At 39.8% G+C, this 21617-nt stretch overlaps 1 protein-coding gene across 1 annotated transcript; it reads right to left on the reverse strand.

Moving 5' to 3' along the window:
- Positions 1–9177: 9177 nt before the first annotated feature.
- On the reverse strand, positions 9178–17079 carry CUNH6orf52 (chromosome unknown C6orf52 homolog). The gene is made up of 4 exons (XM_037045440.1): positions 16889–17079; positions 16479–16659; positions 13184–13229; positions 9178–10054 (listed from the first exon to the last, which is right to left on the reverse strand). Exons 1-4 carry the CDS (start codon positions 16957–16959, stop codon positions 9897–9899), a joined length of 456 nt encoding a protein of 151 aa, XP_036901335.1. The 5' UTR covers positions 16960–17079; the 3' UTR covers positions 9178–9896.
- Positions 17080–21617: the final 4538 nt, after the last annotated feature.

Consider the following 21617-nt stretch of genomic DNA (forward strand, 5'->3'; position numbering starts at 1 on the left):
CATCTCCTTCTATTTTTAAGAGAAATTTTCTTCACATTATCATGAGCCTTAAAGAAATACAATTGACAAGTACTTAAGAATTAACTATGAGTTTAACTTAATTCTGTTGGCTATTTTCTTCTTGTATTCCACTTCTCTATTAGATTAATATTTTATTGAGTTGGAGTACATTCTTGGGTAATTATTTAATACATGTTCTGAAAGTGGCATAAACTTTTGTTTCTTGCATTTGATTTCACCTTGAATGATTGGAAAGATAATTCTGAATTTAAAATAATTTCTTTTAGAACTTTGCTTTGATCACTTTTAGTATCATGTCACTAATAAGTACTCAGTTACCAAGATCTTTTTCCTTTATAGGTAATATTTCTTTGCTCCATATAAAATTTTTCAGGGACCTGGCTGGCATGGCTTAGTTGTTTGAATGTCATCCTGTAAAGCCGAGGGTTGCCCTTTCTGATTCCTGGTCAGGGCACATGCCTGGGTTGTGGGCCTAGTCCTCATTTGGGGCACATGCAAGAGGCAACTGATTGATGTTTGTCTCACATGTCAATGTTTCTTTCCCTCTCTTTCTCCCTACCTTCCCCTCTTTCTAAAATAAATAAAATCTCTAAAATTCTTTTTAGGATTTTATGTTTGACTTGGAGGATATGAAATTTCATCAGAACATGACTTAATTTCTTCATTGATGTGAAGATCTGAATTCATTTTTTTCTATGTAGATATTTAATTATTCTAGTATCATTTACTGAAAAAATTATTCTTTCCCCATCAAATTGTCATGGCAACCACATTGAAAAATCAGCTCACTGTAACTGTAACTTGAAAGACTGGTAATTTCTTTCTATCGATCCACGTCTATCCCTGTACTAGTACCAAAAAGTCTTTAGTACTGTTGCTTTGTAGTAAACCTTGAAACCATGAAATGCGGAGTCCTCCAATTTGGTTCTTCCTTTTAAAGACTGTTTTGGTGTTTCTGGAGTAATTAGCTTTTAAAATTTAATTGATTCCTTTTCTTATCTCTTTGTACTGAACATAAGTGAAGAAGCCCTTTCTGTTTCCTCCAAATTTCTGCAGGCCTAAGCTCATTCAGGACCATACCTTCCTTCCTAATACTCATGTGGGTTTACACTATTCATTTTACTTTTATTTTTAACTTTAATTTTTCAGTTATAGTTGACATACAATATTGTATTAGTTTGTTATAACATAGTGATTAGACATTTATATAACTTATGAAGTGAACACCCCAACACATTTAGTACCCACCTGACACTATACACAGTTAGTACAATATTATTGACTATATTCTCTATGCTATACTTTATATTGCCATTTTTCTTTTTATTTATATGCCTTTCTATAGCTGTCATTTTAGAACCAAGGTGATCAAATAGCTTCTGTGCATTATGTAAGTTTCAAGAGCTACTTTCCACTTTTCTTTGCTAGAGTCATTTGTGACTGTGTTGTCTGGGTCTTATTCTTTAGAGCTTCCCATCCCTTTGAACCATCTTTCCTTTGAGAGCTTCTGGTCATAAAATTAGATGTTAGTGTTTTCTCCTGAACTGTTATGGGCAGTTGATTGCTGAAAGGCTCCTAACTCTGCGTGTTCCTGGTCAGAGGAGAGGTGTCCGGACCACCACTAGTGGCAGCATCACCTGGGAGCTTTTCAGAATTGAAAACTTCAGGTCCCACCCAGACCTACGAAGTCACTTGGTTTGCTGGCCACTCAGTGATTACCCAGCCCTCTGACCAGCTCGAAGACGACTATTTGGTCAGCATATCTTGAAGTGAGATAGAAGCAGAGGTGGGAAATGCAGTAAGAAAAATTGCAGCTGCCTTGGAAGAAAGGCTGGAGGTTTATCCTAGGGTGGTAGCTGTGTATTTGGATAGAGGTAAAGAAATTTGAGGTAGACAAAAGGTCACATATAGTGTGATTTATGTAATTCCATTGATATGAAATACCTAGGACAGGCAAATCCATAGAGACAGACAGTAGAATGGCGGTTGCCAGAGGCTGGGAGAAGAAGAGGGGGAGTTGTTTAATGGGTGTGAAGTGTAAGTTTTGCAGGATGAAAGAGTTCTGTGGATGGATGGTAGTAATAATTGCACAACAATGTGAATGTCTTTACAGTCACTAAACTGTACTCATGAAATGATTAAGATAGAAAATGTTATGTTATGTGTATTTTAGCACACACAATTTTTTAAAAACTCTGCTGTAAAAGTGTTCTGCTCTAGCATCTGTGAAAGTGGACACAGAAGAGGAATCAGCTTCTGCTCCTCTGCAGCCCCAATCTCCACCTGTCCCCAGAGTCAACAGCAAAATTTATCCTCCAACAATATCAATAAATCCCTAAAGCTATTCATCACCTCTCTTTGAGGTCCAAATCCCTCCATATTAAGGGCAGGGGGACACTCAAGTACTTGCAATTGGTTGATAGAATATGACATAGATAAAAACCCGAGAACAAATTCATTGCAAACATGGTAATTTTGGCATGCCTATTTGATAGCCAAGATGAGCAATCGAGTAAACAGTAAGATACACACTAAGGAGCACAAAAGAAAGGCCTGTGCTGCGAAAATAAATGTGGGCTACTTTCACAGGATGCATAGAGTAGAATGGGATGGGAATGGATGAATTAACTCTGAGAAAAACATACAAGTAGAATAACATGCAGCCTAGGAGGAGTTAACTAGAGGAATGAAAATGGAGAATATCCCTTCTAACTTGTCCACATGGGATGGACAAATAAAGAGCTTGATTAAATTAGGACACTTTGAGTTCCAATGAGGAAACTGTACCAGAAACTCTATGATTCCTGAAAAGAACAGGGGTTCAGAAAATGAAATACTAGAGAATAAAACATCCCATGACTTTCTCCCTCTAGCAGTTCTATCTGCTTCTCATTAATTACTTTACCCCACAGCTGGAGACATTGCTAAAGCTGCTCCTAGGTCCCATCCCTCCCAGCTTCACCACCAAAGAAGGACTGTGTTTCTTCAGGAACCTCCAGGAAAGAATTGATAGGTTCAACTTAGATCATGAGGTCATTCCTAACAATCAGCTGAGGCAAATACTATGGTTTAGGCTGTGTTGGAGCCCTCTCCTAGACCAGACATCAACTGTGACCAGAAAGGAAGGGTCAGAAAGGATAGAAAAGGCCTCATTAGAAATCTTAAGATAAGACTCAGAAACACATTGTCTAGAAAAGGTAGGCTGGGCTGAAAAAACCAAGTGCCCTCTATACAACATCCAGACTCTGGAGGCAGAAGCTTGTTTATTGAAGGTACAGAAGATAAAGGAAGTAATAATGCCAGCCACACGTCATTTCTTCCTCTTCTTCCCCCTCCTGGTTTCCAAGACAGATGACATCACAATAACTGTAGGACTCCTGATGGCCTTTGGACTCTGCTGCTGACACCCCAATTGCAGTTCATTCAGGTGAAGCTGGAGCATACCATTAAGCCTCAAAGCATCCTATGACAATCAGTGTACACTACTACAGACCCAAGGAGGGGGGTCAGCCCTCATCATTTCCTCCTTCTTTCCTCACAAGGAAGAGCTTGATCCTTCAGTTCCCCCCCTGTGGGTTAATCAATCCGAAGAAAGGGTCTATTGACTATTGGTCCACACAACCCTAAAGTTGCCACATCAGATGCTGGGGATTCCATTCCATTGGCCCAATGGTTTTCTCTTTCTTTATATAGCAAAATGTAGCAGCACCAGAAATTAAGACATTTTTCCCAAGCCACGGTCATCAATCAGTGATGAGTACAAGGCCTTTTGTTTTCTTACCTCTTTAGCTATTGGATGCTCATCTCCCTGGACAAGATAACCACAAACAGAACTACAAAGCCCACTGTTCCACAAATGGGCCCAAGGGGGGTTATTACAATCACCTAAGTCACTTACCATTAACTCTCAACAGAAGGACTTGAACAGCCTGAGGGCTTTTTAGGGCCACAACAATCAGTGACTGATACTATTGCCGAAAATCACCCAGACCTCTAGTAGAGGCCTCTCCCTATCTATACCTACCCATGATACTTATAAACAAGGCGAACATTATGTAAGCATCTGTGCTTATTCCTTAATTTCTTTATTCAGAAGCTTAGAGTACCTTGCTGTTTTTGCAGCTGGAATCTGTTCCTATAACCATGGCTTTGCATACGTAGCTCGCCACTGTCTGGTCACTGCCATGAGAGGGAGATTCTCTGCTCATACGAGATTGTTTGTCCCATCATTGCTGACCCAGAAATCTATGAAAGAATCATCACTCTCCACCACTCAGAGATATCAGAAATTCTTGCTTCCTCTGCCCCACAATCCAGCATTTTCTTCCAAGTTCCCTCATCCCACTAGATAACAAAAAATTATAAAGACAGCCTTCATACTTACGCTGGTTGTTTACCATTTTGTAGGACTAATAGTGATAAGCAGAATGGTATCACAGGCAGTGTGGGCCCTTCCAGCCACAGAGCAGAGGCCTTTTAAACATGAATTTATGTCAATGCTTTCATTTTATCCTTCAGTGAATTATCTTCTTCTAAAGTCTAGACCTTCTTAATCAAGTTTCATCAAGTTTTTATGGCATGTTGTATATTGCCCCACCAAACTGAGTTTCAATTACAATGCTGCCCAAAACTTCAAAGGATGTTCACCTGCTAAATTCTGGCTTTCCGTTCCCATCAAGTCAGATTATGTCACACCTTATTCCTTAAACATGTATATGTAAATATACTGTATTTTATTGAATACAAATACCACTGATTATAAGACCCATATTTTTTATATCATTGAGAAATACAAACCTTACCAATTAAACTATGGCAATGCTTTCATACCACTTAAAATTTTTACTTAAAACTTTTTGAAGAACTTCTTCTAGAACAGGGGTAGACAAACTGACCTCTGAGCCAAATATGGCCTGCCCCTATTCTTACACATAAAGTTTGACTGGAAGACGGCCTACCCATTTGTTTACTTATAGTCTGTGGCTGCTCTCATGTGACAATGGCAGAGATGAGTAAGTAGGACAAAGATGGTATGGCTTAAAAAGCCAAAAATAGTTATTACCCAACCCACCTCTGTTCTAGCTTCATTTAGAGTCTAAGTTCTAGACACATTTTAAAATAATATTGAATTTATACACAAGATTGACATACCTGAAATAAGTTGCTTGTTTCTTTATAGTATGCAAAAATACAGATATATATGGCCACTTCTCCAATAAATATTTGCTTCACTAAATTCACTTTTTTGTCTTGCTAATATGTGTCTGCACCCTGTTCCTTTCACTGCCAAATCAAGCTGGGAGGCTTCTCTGCAGGTCTTACCTGGGATCACTCATGGGATCATAGTCATGGACAGTTCCAATGGAGCCTCACTCTCACATCTGTCAGCTGGTGCTGGCTTTCTGCACCTCAGTTCTCCTCCTCATAGCTTCTCATCCTTCTCATCCTTATTCATCCTGAATAGGCTTTAGTGGGCTTATTCACCAATACAGCTATTTCAGTGCTGGCCCACATTCAGTTGAGCAGGCAGAAAGGAATGGATTCCTTACTTCTGCAAGCTTCGAGCAGATGTGGTACATTTACACAACAGAATACTACATAGCCATAGAAAAGGAAATCTTATGCTTTGTGATAGCATGGACAGATCTGGAGATCATTATGTAAGTGAAATAAGCCAGTCAGAGAAAAACAAATCATCTCATTTATATATGGTACTGAATTAATGAAATAAACTGACAACCTATGACCATATGCATGGATGGTCATACATGATCAGTCTGTTACATATGGAACAGACTGACGATCTCAGAGGGGAGGGGCATGGGGAGAACTGAAGGAGATCAGCCAGAGAACATATATCCTTATATGCATAACCCATGAACACAGATAAAAATGTGGTGAAGGCAGGGATTTTAAGTCACCATAAATTTTACTAAAATTGTATTGGGAAGCAACTGAAGGATTTTAAGGAGGGACCCCCTTCCCAAGGTCTGTTTTATGTCTTGACCAGTATGACTCAGTTGGTTTGGCCCATGGACACAGACAACAATGTGGTGAAGGCTGAGGGTGGAGGGGGGCAAAGGGGAAAATATGGGTGATATCTGCAGTAGTGTCAAAAATTAGAAAAGGGATACTGGTGCAGTAGGTACATTTCAAAAATTTCAGGCAGTTCCCACCTAATGTTTAACAGGCATCTCAATTCTAAAATATTCATAACTGAAGTTTTGAAAATGACCACCCTCCCCCACCCTACTATTCTTCCCATTTTCTTCATTGTAATAAATGGAACCACGTTCCATGCCAACACTCAAGCCCAAATCTGAAGTGACTCTTCACTCATCCCTTCTCCCTCACTACCATCAAAAAGAGCTGCAATTCCATCTCCAGAAAGTACCTCAAATTTCTCCATCTCTCTCCAAATACACACCTGCTACCCTAGGATAAACCTCAAGTCTCTCTTACAGGGAAGCTACAAGTTACCTGACTGTGATCCCCACCCCTTCTCCTATCTCCCTCCAAGCTATGGTCCATAAAGCAGCCCAAGTGATATTATTTTTATAAGATTTTAATTTATTTTTATAGAGAGAAGAAAGGGAAAAAGAGAGGGAGAGAAATATTGATGTGAGCAAGACATCAATTGGTTGCCTCTCATTTATGCTCCCCAACCAGGGACCAAACCTGCAACCCAGGCATGTGCCCTGGCTGGGAATTGAACTGGTGGCCTTTCGCCCTGTGGGATGATGATCAACCAACTGAGCTGCACTGGTCAGGGCCCAAGTAATATTCTGAAGACATAAAACAGACCTCAGGAGGCCCCTCCTTAAAATCCTTTACTTGCTTCCCAATACAATTTTAATAAAATCCAAATTTCTTACAATGACTTAAAATCGCTGCCTGACCTTACTAATGACTAACATGGTAACCCATGCATTCTCAATAGGGGAAAGTATTGCCCCCAAAAGGTAAAAATTTCTCATAGAATGAGAAGGGTTTGTATGACATCAATGTAATCTAGCAGCCAAGGAGTGTAGACTGGAATGCACACAGGGGAACAATGACATCTTTACTGTATTAGATGCCAATGAATGAGCATTTGCACTGTGTGGATATAGCATTCAAAATGACTGAGCAAGTACAACAATGAATCTGCATCAAATTTTGCCTTAAGCTTGAACATTCCTCTATGGAAACTATTTGGATGATTCAGAGGCCACAGCTATGGCAACTGGTGATTTGCAGTTTCATTACAACAACACACCCACTCTGCATCATGTCTCATGCAGAGTTTTTTGGTGAAATATCAAATCACTCAGGTAACTCAGCCCCCCTATAGCCCAGATACAGCACCCTGCAACTCCTGGCTTTTCCCAAAGCTAAAATCACCTTTGAAAGGGAAAAGATTTCAGAATCTTGATAAGATTCAGGAAAATACAATGGGGCAGCTGATGGTGATTAGGTGAACTGTGCGAGGTTCCAAGGTGGCTATTTTGAAGGAAATGGAGGTGTCACTGCCCTATGTACAATGTTTCTTGTATCTTCTTTAATAAATGTCTCTATTTTTTATAGCACATGGCTGGATACATTCTGGACAGACCTTATATAACATCTATGGAATTAAAATTTCATGGGGCAGATGATTAGAGGGAACACATCTAAAAGGGCTCCTGAAGGGGTCTGTAATAAAAAATGGTTGAGAAAACACTGTTGTAATTTCATATCAGGCCTCTACCCCTTATCTACCAGACCAGTGTTACATGATAAATCTTTGTGCAGTGATAGAAATGTTTGGTAATCTGCACTGCCTAATACAGTAGCCCCTGAACACTTGAAATGTAGCTACTGAAACAGAGGAACTGAATTTCTAATTTTCACTAATTAAAATTTAAATTTCAATAGCCACATGGGGCTGCCACAGTAGACAGCACAGCTTTAGACCCACTAACTGGTCTCCTTTTGATTCAAAGACACGAAGTTTTGGCACATGCTAGGATGCTTTTCTACAATAACAAAAATTTAGAGTGAGTTGAAGAGTAAGAAAATCTATCATTGTATTATATAAGAAGTGCAGATGTAGGGAGATTCCAGGACTGGCTAATTCAAAGACTCAGTGCCATTTGAATGCCAAATATCATGGATCCAGGTTCTTTGCATCTTCCTTCACTGTCATTCTCAGTGGATCCTTTAGGCACTGCCTTCAGGTTGTTCCCTAATGGCCACATTATGGCTGCAACTATGCCAGGCTTCACACTTAAACCTAATGTTCAGAGAAAGAGAAAGCAGTTGTCTTTTGTTTCTCCATTTAAAAGTGAGGAAAACTCACATCTCATGAGCCAGAGTTTTGTCATGTCTCTATGTAAACAAATCACTAGCAAGAGAAATGGGACCACTACACATAGCTCAGATCATATAAGAGCAGTCCCCTGGGGTCAGACATGTTGCTGGTTCCCAAAACACTTATCTCTAGGAGGTAACTGGATACCTAAACAGATGAAGGCTCTACAGGAAAGTAGAGACTTGTACATCTTATATTGGGGTGGAGAACATGAAAGGAGAACCTTGGCCTCTTTACTACACAGAGCTAAACTGAACCAGCCAAGGATGTCCCAGTGTCAGTGGTTCTCAAAGCGTAGTGCCTGCACCAGCAGCATCAACATTACCTAGAAACTTTTTAGAAAAGAAAGTCTTCAGGTGGCGCCCAGACATATTGAGTCAAACTTTGGTGGTAGTAGCCAGGAAAATGTGCTTTAACATGCCTTCCAAGCAATTCTGATGAGAGCGACTGCCCTATACTCTGATTCGCAATCAGAGGTGGTTTTATCATGAGGGGACATTTGGCAAGGTCTAGAAACATTTTGTTTGTCACAACTGGAGTATGGAGTGCCACTGGCATGTAGTGGCAGAGGTCGGGATAATGCACAGACAGCCCCACAACAAAGAAGTGTCTGGCCAAAAATTTCAGTAATGCCAAGGTTGAGAAACTCTGTCCTATGCTATGAGGCACAGTAAGCTCCTTTAGAGGGGCTGCAGCCACCTGGCTCTCGATATTGGATTTGGCTCTTTGAACCTAGTTGGGACAAGGATTAGTATGCCTTAACCACTTGCAGAGCAGAATAGGTCTGACTAACTCTTTAAGCAACAAGTCTTCAGGAATTTCGAGTCACTCAGATGAGCCCCAGGGCTATTACTCAAGTATCTATCTCTGACAAAGCAACAAACAGGATGATGTTTATCTTCATAACCCCCCTCCCCTAAAAAAAGACCATATTTTATAAAGGGCACAGTCAATACATGCACTGATGTTTCAGAATTGGCTTTTATGGGAGCCCAATTCTTTTCTTAGAAAGTGGATAGGCAAACTTTTTCCATGCTTAGGAATTTTTCTGTTCAAATGAGGCAAGCGAGTCTCCACTGTTTTCTACTGTCCAGTTCTGCCACCAGCGAGCTTGTGGGTCAGGAGATAGAGATCATACATCAGGTTCTAATCTACATTTCCTACGCAAGATGCAGGCAAGAAACCTTGCATCTCCGTGCATAGGATTTCTCTTCACGGGCATTTACATTAGAGGAAAGTGGCAAATCACATCAGAGTAGGTACGGCCACAGTCGGTTCAGGTCAGCCCCATCTCATATTAACTCTATTTGCAAATATCTTACAGTGCAGCTTGTTCTACCATGACCTCTTCTGGCACTTACCTAAGATAACACACTTCTGGAAATGGCTGTGCTGATAAAGTTTACTTATATTGTGTTCTATATTTCAATCATATTTAAGTTCTGGATATTGTGTTTACATACAGAACCCAGTATATTCCTGGGGGATATTTTTTGAAAAACAAAACCAAAACAGGATACAATTAATATGGTAATTGGGTAGCTTAATGAACATCTGGCTTCTGTGACGTCTCATCTGGGATTTTGGAGTGAACTGTATCCAGGGGCTGCCAGTGGCAATTCATGAGAGAGTCGTAGAGTTCTTCACTTTTCATCATAAACTCTTTGTTTAATTCCTCGATATTCAAATGAAGATTGGGATCTGTAGAAGTCAATAATGCATATAAAAATAGAATTTGACAGGATATATATTAGAAATGGCTTACAGTTTTTCAAAAAAAATTAACAGGAAATATTGCAGACAATGTTAACATTTTAAAATTGTGCTTCCTTTCAATAAGACTTGAGAAACAGAAGTTGAACCTAAAAAAGAAATAGTACTACCAGACAAAACGAGCACCTAGATGGTGATTGAGGACAAAATCGATCGAATGAAGAGACACTATTTGTGGATGGAGTCAATTGGGGTAAAGGAGAAAGGTGGGGAGTGGCCAAAGACGACTCCCGAGTTTCTGGCATGAGCACTTGGGTGGATATGGAGCCAAACAGTGAGCCAGGACCAAGTGCCTGACAGGACTTTGAAAAAGTAACTATGCCTTTTTATCTGCCTACTTAACAGATTGATAGATGAATGACTTCATTACAGCAACTACCAGTCATGTAGACAAAGAGAGGAATTTGGCCTTTTTCCTTCTCTGAAACCTGGAACGCTGTGATGAGAAGGCAGTGTTATCTTATCATGAAAGCATCAGACCTAGATATTCAAACTAACAGGTTTCCAACACCATTGATTTTTTAAATATAGTCTATTTTTTCTCCTTGTATTAAATGTAACTGAAGAAGTCCTTTCTGCTTTCCCTTACAAGTTTTGCAAACTTCAGCTCATTTAGGGCCATAATTTGCTTCCTAATACTCACATGCATGCATGCATGCTATTCATTTGTATTTATTTATATGAATGTTATAAACAGTTTGTGCCCACCCCCCTAAAAAATTCACATGTTGAAATCCTAACTTCAGATTTGATAGTATTTGAAGATGGGGTCTTTGGGGGATAACTAGGGTGAGATGAGATCATGAGGGCAGGACCCTAGCTCCATGAGATTAGTGCCCTTATAAAAAGGACACCAGAGATCGTGATCTCTCTTCCCTCACTACACACAGGTATGAAAAGGTGTCCATCTGTAAGCCAGGAAGAGAGCCCTTACCAGAATCAGCTGGCATCTAATGTTGGAGAACTTTCCACTGTCTAGAACTATGAGAAATTTCTGTTGTTCAAGCTGCCTGATCTGTGGTATTTTGTCACAGCAGCCCAAATTTACTAATACGATATTCTTCTATATTTATCATTTTAGAACCAAGATCATGCAATGGCCCTTGCCCTTAAGTTTCATGAGCTACTTCTTATTTGTCTTCACTAGAGTCATGTGTGACTCTTTTGTCTGATTCATGTTCTTTGGAGAATCTCATCCCTTTTGAAGTATCTTTCCTTTGAGAGCAAGGTATCACAATATTAGATATTTCTAGTTTCCCCCTAAATTTTCTGAAATTTTCTTTCCTAAAGTCATGCTCCAGAGTCCTTTCTATCATTGTCATGGGCAATCATTTGCTAAAAACCTCTGACTTTGCATGTTTCTGGTTGGGGGATAGATGTCAGGACCACATGCTTATGAAAAGATACTTATGAGCATCTCTCTCCTGTAACCTGTGGCCTAGAAAACAAACATCAGCTAGGGACCGCAGATTAATGATCTAGGCCCTTCCAGTGATATTGGCCATTGGGGTAATAGTAGCCTATAAAAGACAGATGAATTATATCTTTCCCAAACCTGTGGGCTCTCTTGACTTACGCTGTCCAAAACAGTAGCCACTAGTCACATGTGGCTGTTGAGCACTTGAAGTGTGGCTAGGCCTAGTTGAAATGTGATATAAATATACACTACATTTTGAAAACTTGGCATTAAAAAGTTTGTGATCTCATTAAATTTTATATTGATTACATGTTGATATAATATTCTGAATATACTAGATTGGGTTTAAAATATTTAAATTAATTTTTCTTGGCTTTTTGTTTTTTGAATTTGGCTCCTAAAAAATTTAAAACCACCTCTGTGGGTGGATTTGTGTTTTACATTACACTTCTACTGAACAGAGCTGCCCAGATCAATGAATAACTAACACTTGAGCGGTTATTCTGTGCTGGACTCTGTTAGAACTCTCAAAAGCACTTTAGAGGTATTGTCCTCACACTTAGTATGAGGTAGGTTTTAAACCCCATTTGACAGGTGGGGATGCCAGTGCACTGCAGGTTAGTCTGGCACTACACAGCTTGTACAAGAGATCTGCACCCTGGTAGTCTGGACCAGACAGCACAATCTCATGGTATGCTTTCCCCTGTCACTTTTAGGCCATCTAAAAAACTGGCAAAAGCCAGGAGGACAGACTCACACATTAACCAGAATGAAATCCCCCTGAGAGCTGGAATCATTAGAGCACACACTAATCGCATTGCAATCAAAGTACTAAAAACTAGAACCACCCCATAGCATTTGAAGGTTTCTTTTAAACATCAATTTCATTCTACTTAAACATTGGACACCAACTAACATGGAGACTTGGTGTTAGTTACTGGGACTACATGATGGATGCTCCCATCTTTTATAAGATCACAAAGGCAGTGGGTTGGTTCTTCTTGTGAGGGTGGGGAGAGGGTCGAGGAAGAGACCAGACAGGCATGTGACAAGACAGTTGACAAGAAACAGACAAAGTGTTCTCTGCATTTTATTTCTCTTTCCCATAACTTAAAATAAATAAAAGAAAAATGTTTTCTTCTTCTTGAATAAAACACATTCAGAAACAGGGCTCTTCCCTGGGCAGGAACATTTTGGTCTTTTCAAAACAGAACAAGAGCTACATGAAGAAACACCTGTCACTACAGAGGGGAACTGCTGGGTCCTCCAGGAACCAACAACCCTGAGGGAAGCTAGGAAGTCAATGCCACAGTGATTGCCTCGTGCTTTTCTCCTTAAAAATCAAAATTAAAGCATAATTAATCCCAAAGCCTAAACTTACGGAGGAAACAGATCTTCAAAAACTAAACTTACTATTTTTTGGAAATGCCCCCTTTTCCCAGTCCTTCAGAATGACCTGTTCTTACAGAAGCAATTTGCAAAAACTAGACGAATTACTAAAGAGAAAGGCTTAGGCAACCAGGTCGGTATTTTCCAGTAGGATCTCTAAGTTTCTAGCCAGTTAAGGAATGAGGAACCCAGAAATTGGGTTAGGTTTGTTTTTAACTACTTGTGCTTCAGCAACACAAGTGTTATGTTACCTTCTAATAGGTCTTCATCTTGGTTTTCCACCAGAGCTGTGGTTTCCTACAATAAAAATCAGTATTTTAAGAAAAAAAAAATTATTTAAGGCTTACTATCACACATGCTTTCTTTAAAAAACCTAGCTCTCCAAAGTAGTATCTAGAACACTAAACTCCCTTTAGATCAAATGTATTTTTGAACTTGGATCAGAAGAATCTTTGAATGATATAATTTTACAATTATGAAATGAGTGAACTGGGTCAACAGAAGAAAACTCACAAAGGAGCAGCAAGCCTGACAAAGAACTCCGGGCTCTCTGAAGCTTCTGAGAGCTAACTGGCATCCTGGAGCCTGGGATAGGAACCAGACCCCAGGGACCCTGAATCCAGACTCCGTAGTCCACGTTCTAGATGCCCAACTCTCTACTTGCAGCTCTGCCCTTCCTTCCAGATGATGATCTGCAAAGGCTCTATGAGCACATTCCCCTCGTGGCCTTCTAATCACATCCCAGCTCTATGGTGCAGTTAAGGACCAGAATAAGTGCTTAAGGAAATGCAGAGCCAACCAATTAACCATCCTCTGACATAATGAGAGCTAAATTCCGAAGCACTGCCAAAATAAGTCTTGGCTGGTTATCCAGACTCTGTTGGCTCTGGTGGGACATAAGTTTTTAAGACTTCTCTTTATAGGCACCTGTTGGAAACCTGTCTTTGTTAAGGTTGTACAGCTGTTTCAAGGAACCACTCAACCCAGAAAGGACTGAGTTAGTTCCTGACACCAATAACCTTAATTATGCTTCCATTGCTGATAAGAATGAGATTATATTGAAAGCCCAAGATCCACTATATTTTCTCTTCAGTCCATCTAAAAGTATGTCCCCCTTTCACTCTGAAATAGGTCCTGGTTTGGAAAATAAATTATATGGCTACCATAAACTTAATCACACCATTGATGTATTTTTTTTTCTATTTAGAAATGGCTAAGAAGCCAGAGTCTGTGTTTAAATGAGACCTTTCTTTTAATACAATATTCAAGTGACCTCACATTTCTTCCTTTTCAATGTGTGATCTGGTAAATCTGGACCCTAAATTATGCGAGTGTGTGGAATGAAACCTGTCTGGAGACAGAGCATTCTCTGTAGTCTGAGGTTCACCTGGGCAGTGTATTGCGGTTCTTTGTCCTTAAAGAAGGGGACAGCTATAAATGGTTTTCCTCTGTGAGAAGTTGTTTGGGCACGTGGTGCTGGTGAACCCCCAAAGACCTGAGAATCATTTTGAAGATATCTACTTCTTATAAACTTAAGCAAGGCATAATGTCAAAGTAGAGCGTCTAACCCCTTAACTTGGGGAGACAAGGGTGTGCTGCTGTGGGGAAGTGGGCAAGGAAACTATCACATCCCATAGAGGGCGCACTTTATTAGGGAAGACTCAAGTGAGGATGTGTGAGTCAAGAGACCCAACAAAGAGCTTCATCATCTTGAATTTTGTGACCAGCTTCATAACCAGGACTCCCACCAAGAGAGCAGGCAAGTGGCACAAGTATGGTAACCAAAGAGAATATATTTATAATTCTTGACTGAAAAACTGCTTATTATAGTAATAATTTGACTAGAGGATGAAATATTAAAAACAAAATGTGTCAGTGAAAATGGGAAGAGAAGGGAAAGGGTTGCAGAGAGAAAAAAGTGTTAATTTCTTAATTTTTCATGAGTGGGGAAATATTTTCATTTCTGGAGGGGTTAATACACTCAAACCTATACTTCTCTATTTAAAGATATAAAGGTAATCACCACACATCAGGTTGACCACTTCCCCTTTCTCAAAAAAGGGATAAAATGAAAAAAAAATGTGCTAAAACCTCAGGCAATGTAGCAAAAGATTTTTTTTTAGGATATAAACAAGCACTTGGTAAAAGGGTAAAACCCAAATTGGATTTAAAAGAAAAAAAGCTGAGGAGTCTAACAATATAGTTTTCCTATGAAGCACACCTGAAACAAACTTGAACAAATGAAAAGGTTTGGGGGAAAAATCAAGCAAATGAAAGTTTTAAATCAGTGATTAACTATTAAATTCAACTCTGGCATAAAAGCTAAGATCATCACCAAAAATGTCACTGAACATCAGGAAACAAACTGGAGAAAACTCTAACACTTTGACTACAAAGTGCTAATTTGCCTAATATGTAAATATCTCATGCAGTCAACAAAAAGGGGCACAACACAACAGAAGGTAGACAAAAAACATCAACTAACTCAAAAGTTATTGTGTGCAAAATATATTTGCCTTCAATAATAGGCAAATGTCTTCCACACTTGTCCAATTGGCTAATCACACAGAATTACAAACAAAACAAAATGGAGAAGCAACCACACCTACAAGAGCAGAGGAAAGTATAAACCCAGGCAGGCTTTTTGGTAAGCTGCTTTTTAAAATTTCAAATGTTATATCCTTTAATCCAGATCTCCCACTTTCAGAAATTTTTCTTAGCCAAACAAACAAACAAAAAACACTCAAATGCCTGGAGATGAGGCAAAGAAGTTAAGTGCCTGAAGAAGCGCCTAAAATTAAGGCACTGAGAACATTTAAAATGTCAGCCAATAGGGATGAGCTAAAATTACAGCATCTCCAAATGGGCAGCCTTTAAAGGAAACTCTCCTGATGCAACCTACATGCAGAAGCAAGAAGCAAACAAGTATATATACTACACAGTCCATTCCTGTCCAAGGCACTCCAACTCCTCCAAACAAACAAAAACCAATCACGCTACTGCAACAAGATTACAGGGGAAAAATCTAGAGGACAAGATCAACTTAAACAGTGTTTTCTTCTTTCTAAGTGGAGAGGAGATGGGGAAGTGGAGTAGTGGGCCAGGAGGCCTTCCCTCACTCCAATACATCTTTGTGTGGTTTCAGAAATAGGTTACTTTAGTAATCAAAATAGCAAAGTATCTTTTCAAAAGTGTGTTAATATTCATTGCTGTATCAAAACAATACAAAAAATAAGTCCTCCTGTCTTATTTTAAGTGTTTAAGAGTAAAATCTACTGAAAGATGATAATCTACAATTTAGTAACCAGAATTTAGGCACAAGACTTCATCAGCCTATTTTGGTTTTGGAAGATAGTGAGGACTTAGGGTCGTTTGCAAATCAAAATTTCTTAGCTCATCAGTTATTACTCTCTGGTATTAAAACAGGAAGCAAAAGCCACCACTGTGGGAATCTGAATGGCAGTATGTGGAGGTTGTGAAGATAGAAAAAAGATGTTTCCGTGTTGAGCACATGAACAATACAGGATTCATTTCAGAGGGCGATACCTCGGGCATAACTGAAGTTTCAGTTGGGTGTCCAGAGGTCCCACGTGCAGAAAGGTTGCATTCATTTCCATTCACTGCAAAACCACAGCTGTAGCCGGAAAAAGGACAACAGTTGTGCTGTTGTTCCTCATACCAGTCGTCAAAGGGGTAACCCTGGTGGGGCTGGAACTCCTGCTTCACTCTAGGCAGAGGGGCGGGCGACAACAAGAATGACATCACCAACCCAGGCAGCAGAATCGGAACCACAGGGCTCTTTCTCCTTCCCTAGAACTTAAGAGTAAGTATGATGTCTGCTTTAACTGTTCAAGAACACCCATTTTTAAAGCAACAGTTTGTAAATGGCCAAAAATTATATAAGAAATAGAACACAAACAGCCTCATTTTCATTTGGAGTAGGAAAAACACCTCACCTTTGCCAGTACCAGTAATAATGATTTTGTTGAGCTACATCAAAACCTGCAAAGCTCTCCTGTCCGGCCATTTAACCAGAAACTTAATAAAATGAGACGAGGAATCCACCGTTTTTACTCCTGAGTCAGAATTTCCAGCTCCAGGGCTAACACCTCTCAACCTGACAAATAACTCTCACAACTGCCTCAGAGAGCAGCAATTCCTACGTGGCAATTTAACTGTTTGACTTTCAGGTTAATGGGGTCAAGGCCTGGGTGGGGGCAGGGGCTCAGAGAGTCACCTGGGGCCACTTCAGCAAATGGCTCAGCAAACCACCTGGCTTTGAGTTGTCAGGCCTGGGGAAACCTGCCAGAACCCAGGAAAATGGGAGGGGAATTTGTGTTGGGCCACTGAGAAGGACAGGGAAGTCTCCACCCCACCTATGTAAGAGAGTCACTTTTAATCTAAGACAAATACTATAGTTTGATGCTTCCCTTTACAGTTCAACTGCCTGTAAATAGCACTGGTACATAGTGGACTTTTTTTTTTTTTTTTAGTATCTCCTACAAGTTGAAATCACCTCAACCTGCTGGTGGGAAAAACTAGTAGATCTCTCTCTCTCTCTCTCTCTCTCTCACACACACACACACCCCCCTTAATTCGAGTACAGGAAAAAAGAAAAAGAAAAAAAATCTGTGATTCAGTATTCTTTTTTAAAAGAGCACAATAAGCTTCCCAAGCTACAATGCACATTCGCATTGCCTGTGCATGTTGTTTAAAATGTAGGTTCTGATTCAACCGATCTGGAGGGGAGCCTTCGATTCTGCCTCTCTAGCCAGTTACCATGCACTTTAAGTAGAAAGGCTACATAAAGTGTCAAAATTGAAGACAACTTTTGAGTCTAAAAAGGAACAGTTAGGGTTTGGCAATTTTGCTAAAGCTTGTTAACAACTACTCTACTGTAAATGAACTATTCCACTATTCAAGTGCTTGATGTATTCTGTATGGATCTGTAATAAAATAATAATCATGATGAGTTTAATAATTTATCCATTATCTACTGAGCCCCTACCAGACACAAAGCAGGGTGACTGACACTGGTGATATAGTGAGACTTATATTCTAGTGCATTTCTCCACGTCTTCAAGGGAGATGTCATTGATTAGCCACTGTGACACACGTTAGCCACTGTGACACACGTTAGCCGCTGTTCCCTTTTCTTCCTTAATAACAGAACCCTGAATTAACGCAGGGGCAGTAACAGGACTCTTTAAAAGACTACATTTCCTAGCTTCCTGCTCCCAGGGAGATGTGGCCAGGTGTCCAAAATCTGGCTAATAAGATGCAAATAAGAACTATTATAAGGAGATTACAGTTTACAGTAAAACTGTAAAAGGAGTCTGCTTAGCTGGAAGGCCTTTTTGTCCTCCACCCTCTCCCCAAGCCTAGTGCTGGGCTGGAGGCAAAATAACTCTGCACCTATCTTGGCCTATGAGATAATATTGGCCTATGAGATAATATTAAGGAATATGTCAGGCACGCAAATACAGGATTGGATAGAGAGAACAGGCCTGTGTCCTAATGACTATGGACTAACTCCCTGTACCAGCCCGATTGGCCTATCTCCAGAATTCTTTTAAGAAATAAATGTCTTGTTTAAGCACCTATTGTTTTAAGTTAAACACAATTCTGAACTACTGTAACAACTTAGACATTAAATAAAACATAGCTTAAGAATTTCCTTTTTTGTAAAAACTTTAATATTGTAGTTTTTCCCCTTCTCTTATTTTTGGACTTTTTTTTTTTGTAAAAACAAAATCAGAATTTGGGCTATGAATGGGTAGAGAGGAAGTTGTAGTTGGAAAGGATTGTGGGAGTCAGTCACTGATAATAAGGTTAGGTAAGGAGGCTGAGAAAGGGAAAGGCCAATGTAGCATGTTAAAACCACCAGGAGGGCAGGGTGGGCAGACCACCTAGAAAGATGACAGGAGCTGAGGCGCAGAGGACCATGGACAAGGCTCCAGAGATGAAGATAAACATTCAAGAATTTTGTAGATGGGAGTGACAAGAAAGCATTCACAAATATTGTTTTGCTTTCTAAAAGCTTCAAATTCAAGCCTCATATTTCACCCGGATTAGTCCCATGAAGGAGGTGAAGCAAATTTATATCATGATAGGCCAGTGTCCAGGGGAAGGAGCCCACTCTGTCTGCTTCCCTCGGCTCCATGTGTAAAGGAGGCCAAAGTCCTCTGGGAATATAAGCAACATGCAACCTCTGCAGTCCTAAAACTTAAGACTTGATACCTGTTACACTAAGAAAGAATAATTGGGCAGGAATATTAGACTCACATGCTACTTCTAATAAGGCTGATTTTTCTCCACTGTATCCTGCTTTCAGCCCAGTATATCCACTTCACCACCTCCCCTACTCATTGCCCTACCCTGCCCCCGCCAAAGAAATAAGGTGGCTGTTTTCACTTTAGCAAACAAAAGCCAGGCGCTCAATAAATATGTTGAAAGAGTGAATAAATAAATGCATGACTTAAACATAAAAAGCTTTCAATCAGTAATTTAAAAGCAAAACTAAAAACCCTGCTGTATTTCAGTGTTAATGAACTGTGAACAGTGGTTGTTTCTTGGCAACTGCAGTTTTCAGAAGAGTGAGATTAAACAGCTTCTTATATTCTGTGTTTGGAAAAGGGAGCAGGAAGTATGTTCAGTTTGAATCCAGTTGAACAGGTATATAACTTTGTATTGTTTTTCTTTGGACAATGAGAAACCACTGCTGTTAAAGAGAACGTGCCCAAGGAAATAGAAAAAGCAGCAGCAGCACTAGGTCTACTGTTACTTGTGTGGTTTTCAAAGAGTTCCTTTTCTCAACCTATTTCAGTACTTATAACAGGCTCCAGTAGTGTATTTTAACTTTAATGAGGCCCTAATCTTTTTGAAAATATAACAAAATTTTATCAATGCTCTTCTGCAAAAATGTACATATATGCCTTGGCTAGTGTGGCTCAGTGGATTGAGTGTTGGACTGTGAACCAAAGGATCGCAGGTTTGATTCCCAGGCAGGGCACATGCCTGGGTTGTGGGCCAGGTCCCCAGGAGGCATGTGAGAGGCAAACATACATTTATGTCCCTCTCCCTCTTTTTCCCTTCCCCTCTCTAAAAATAAACAAAATCTTTTAAAGAAATGTGCACACACAATTGTGTATATAATTTCAGGGGATTCGTTAACTCCCTAGGAGTAGAAACACCTGAACTGCATGCTAAGGCGATCTGGGCTCTGTAATTGGTTCCAGTAATTGCTGACAGGAAAAACAAAAAGAAAAAAGTAAACCACTTTGAGTTATATTTATGTTGCTTACACTATGGTTTTCATTCTAGAACCAGCTATACTCTAAAAGACTGGAGCAAAAGAATTTTTCCAGCCACAAGGTTCTTCTCTAAAACGTCCAATACTTAAGCAGGCAAAAGTGTGACCATCTGGTAATACATGCTGATTATAGTAATTATCCTGTTACAGTGATATGTTAAAATTTTAATTTTTAAAAATGTTAAATGAGTACTAACTCTTTACAAATAACAGTTGAGATTTCCCTGGGGTAATGAGGCAGGGCACCAGGGGCATTCCAGAAGCAACAGAATATACAAAACATGGATTTTCAAACAATTTTATTCAAAGTTTGTTTGTTTTCTTTTTGGATGAGGGAAAATTACTTTCACATTAAACAGATGGATCACAGGGTAAAATGCAAAAAGCTCCTTTTTAAAGATAAAATATGAGACTTCAAAGAAATGTTCTGCTTACTCATTCTTTGTCGCATGCCAAAGGGACACCCACTCAAGCAATTCACATTCCTGACCTTAGTGGTTCTTTGGAGATAACAGTTAAGAAACAAATAGGAAATAATTAAAATAATAAAGTAACAACTTTTTGTAACACTGTAAGATAATTAATTAGCACAAGGCAAAGGAGTTGCTATAAAACTGCGAATGACTACGCTGATTTTCCAGACACTGAGAATTAACTACATTTCAGTGCCTGGGGAGTGTTTACGTGCGGAATCGCCATAGTGCGTAGAAGACAAGGCTTTTCTTCTGATCTGTAGTCAGACGCGTTATTCATTGCGCCACTGGCTCCGTACTAAGACAAGGCTTTTCTTGTGCCATGACACCAAAGCAACCAAAGTGAAATCATTTGTCACACCCAGCATCAAATAAAACAAAATGTATTTGTTAAGCACGAATATTGTACCGACAAAACACCAGAGAACAAATGTTCTTGGAAACAAAGAGGTGTGCTACAGAATTAGCACTAAGTGGGATTTGAAGAATCGACCTTGACGAATGCCTCTACCTCCTGCTTGAAAAAGCGACCTGCTGTGGCGTTTATGTGACGAATTACACATTCCAAGATTAACTCTGTGGTAAGTTTGTGCGAACATGTCATTTGAACACATCCCTGAATCTCCAGACCTCATGAAAAATCTCAAGTGTCAATTAAAGCCATTTCGCTTTTATTAACGTTTGACCTTGCACCTAAGCTGGGCAGGTGGTGGAAATGAGATTTCCTTCTGGAATGCACACAAAGTATGGTTGCGCCTTGCCTTCTCCGCTGGTCAACTGGACCCTAGTGTTAGAAAAGTGAACCAAGCTGGAAGGAAAGGTGTGTAGGGTGGGATTACCTGGCCTGAGCAGGCCGGAAGACGGGAAGCGAACGAACTTTCAGGGCCGCCTGCTCTGGTA

The sequence above is a fragment of the Sturnira hondurensis genome, unplaced genomic scaffold (assembly GCF_014824575.4).
Source record: "Sturnira hondurensis isolate 20B ecotype Veracruz unplaced genomic scaffold, ASM1482457v3 Scaffold0004271, whole genome shotgun sequence".
Taxonomy (NCBI): Eukaryota; Metazoa; Chordata; class Mammalia; order Chiroptera; family Phyllostomidae; genus Sturnira; species Sturnira hondurensis.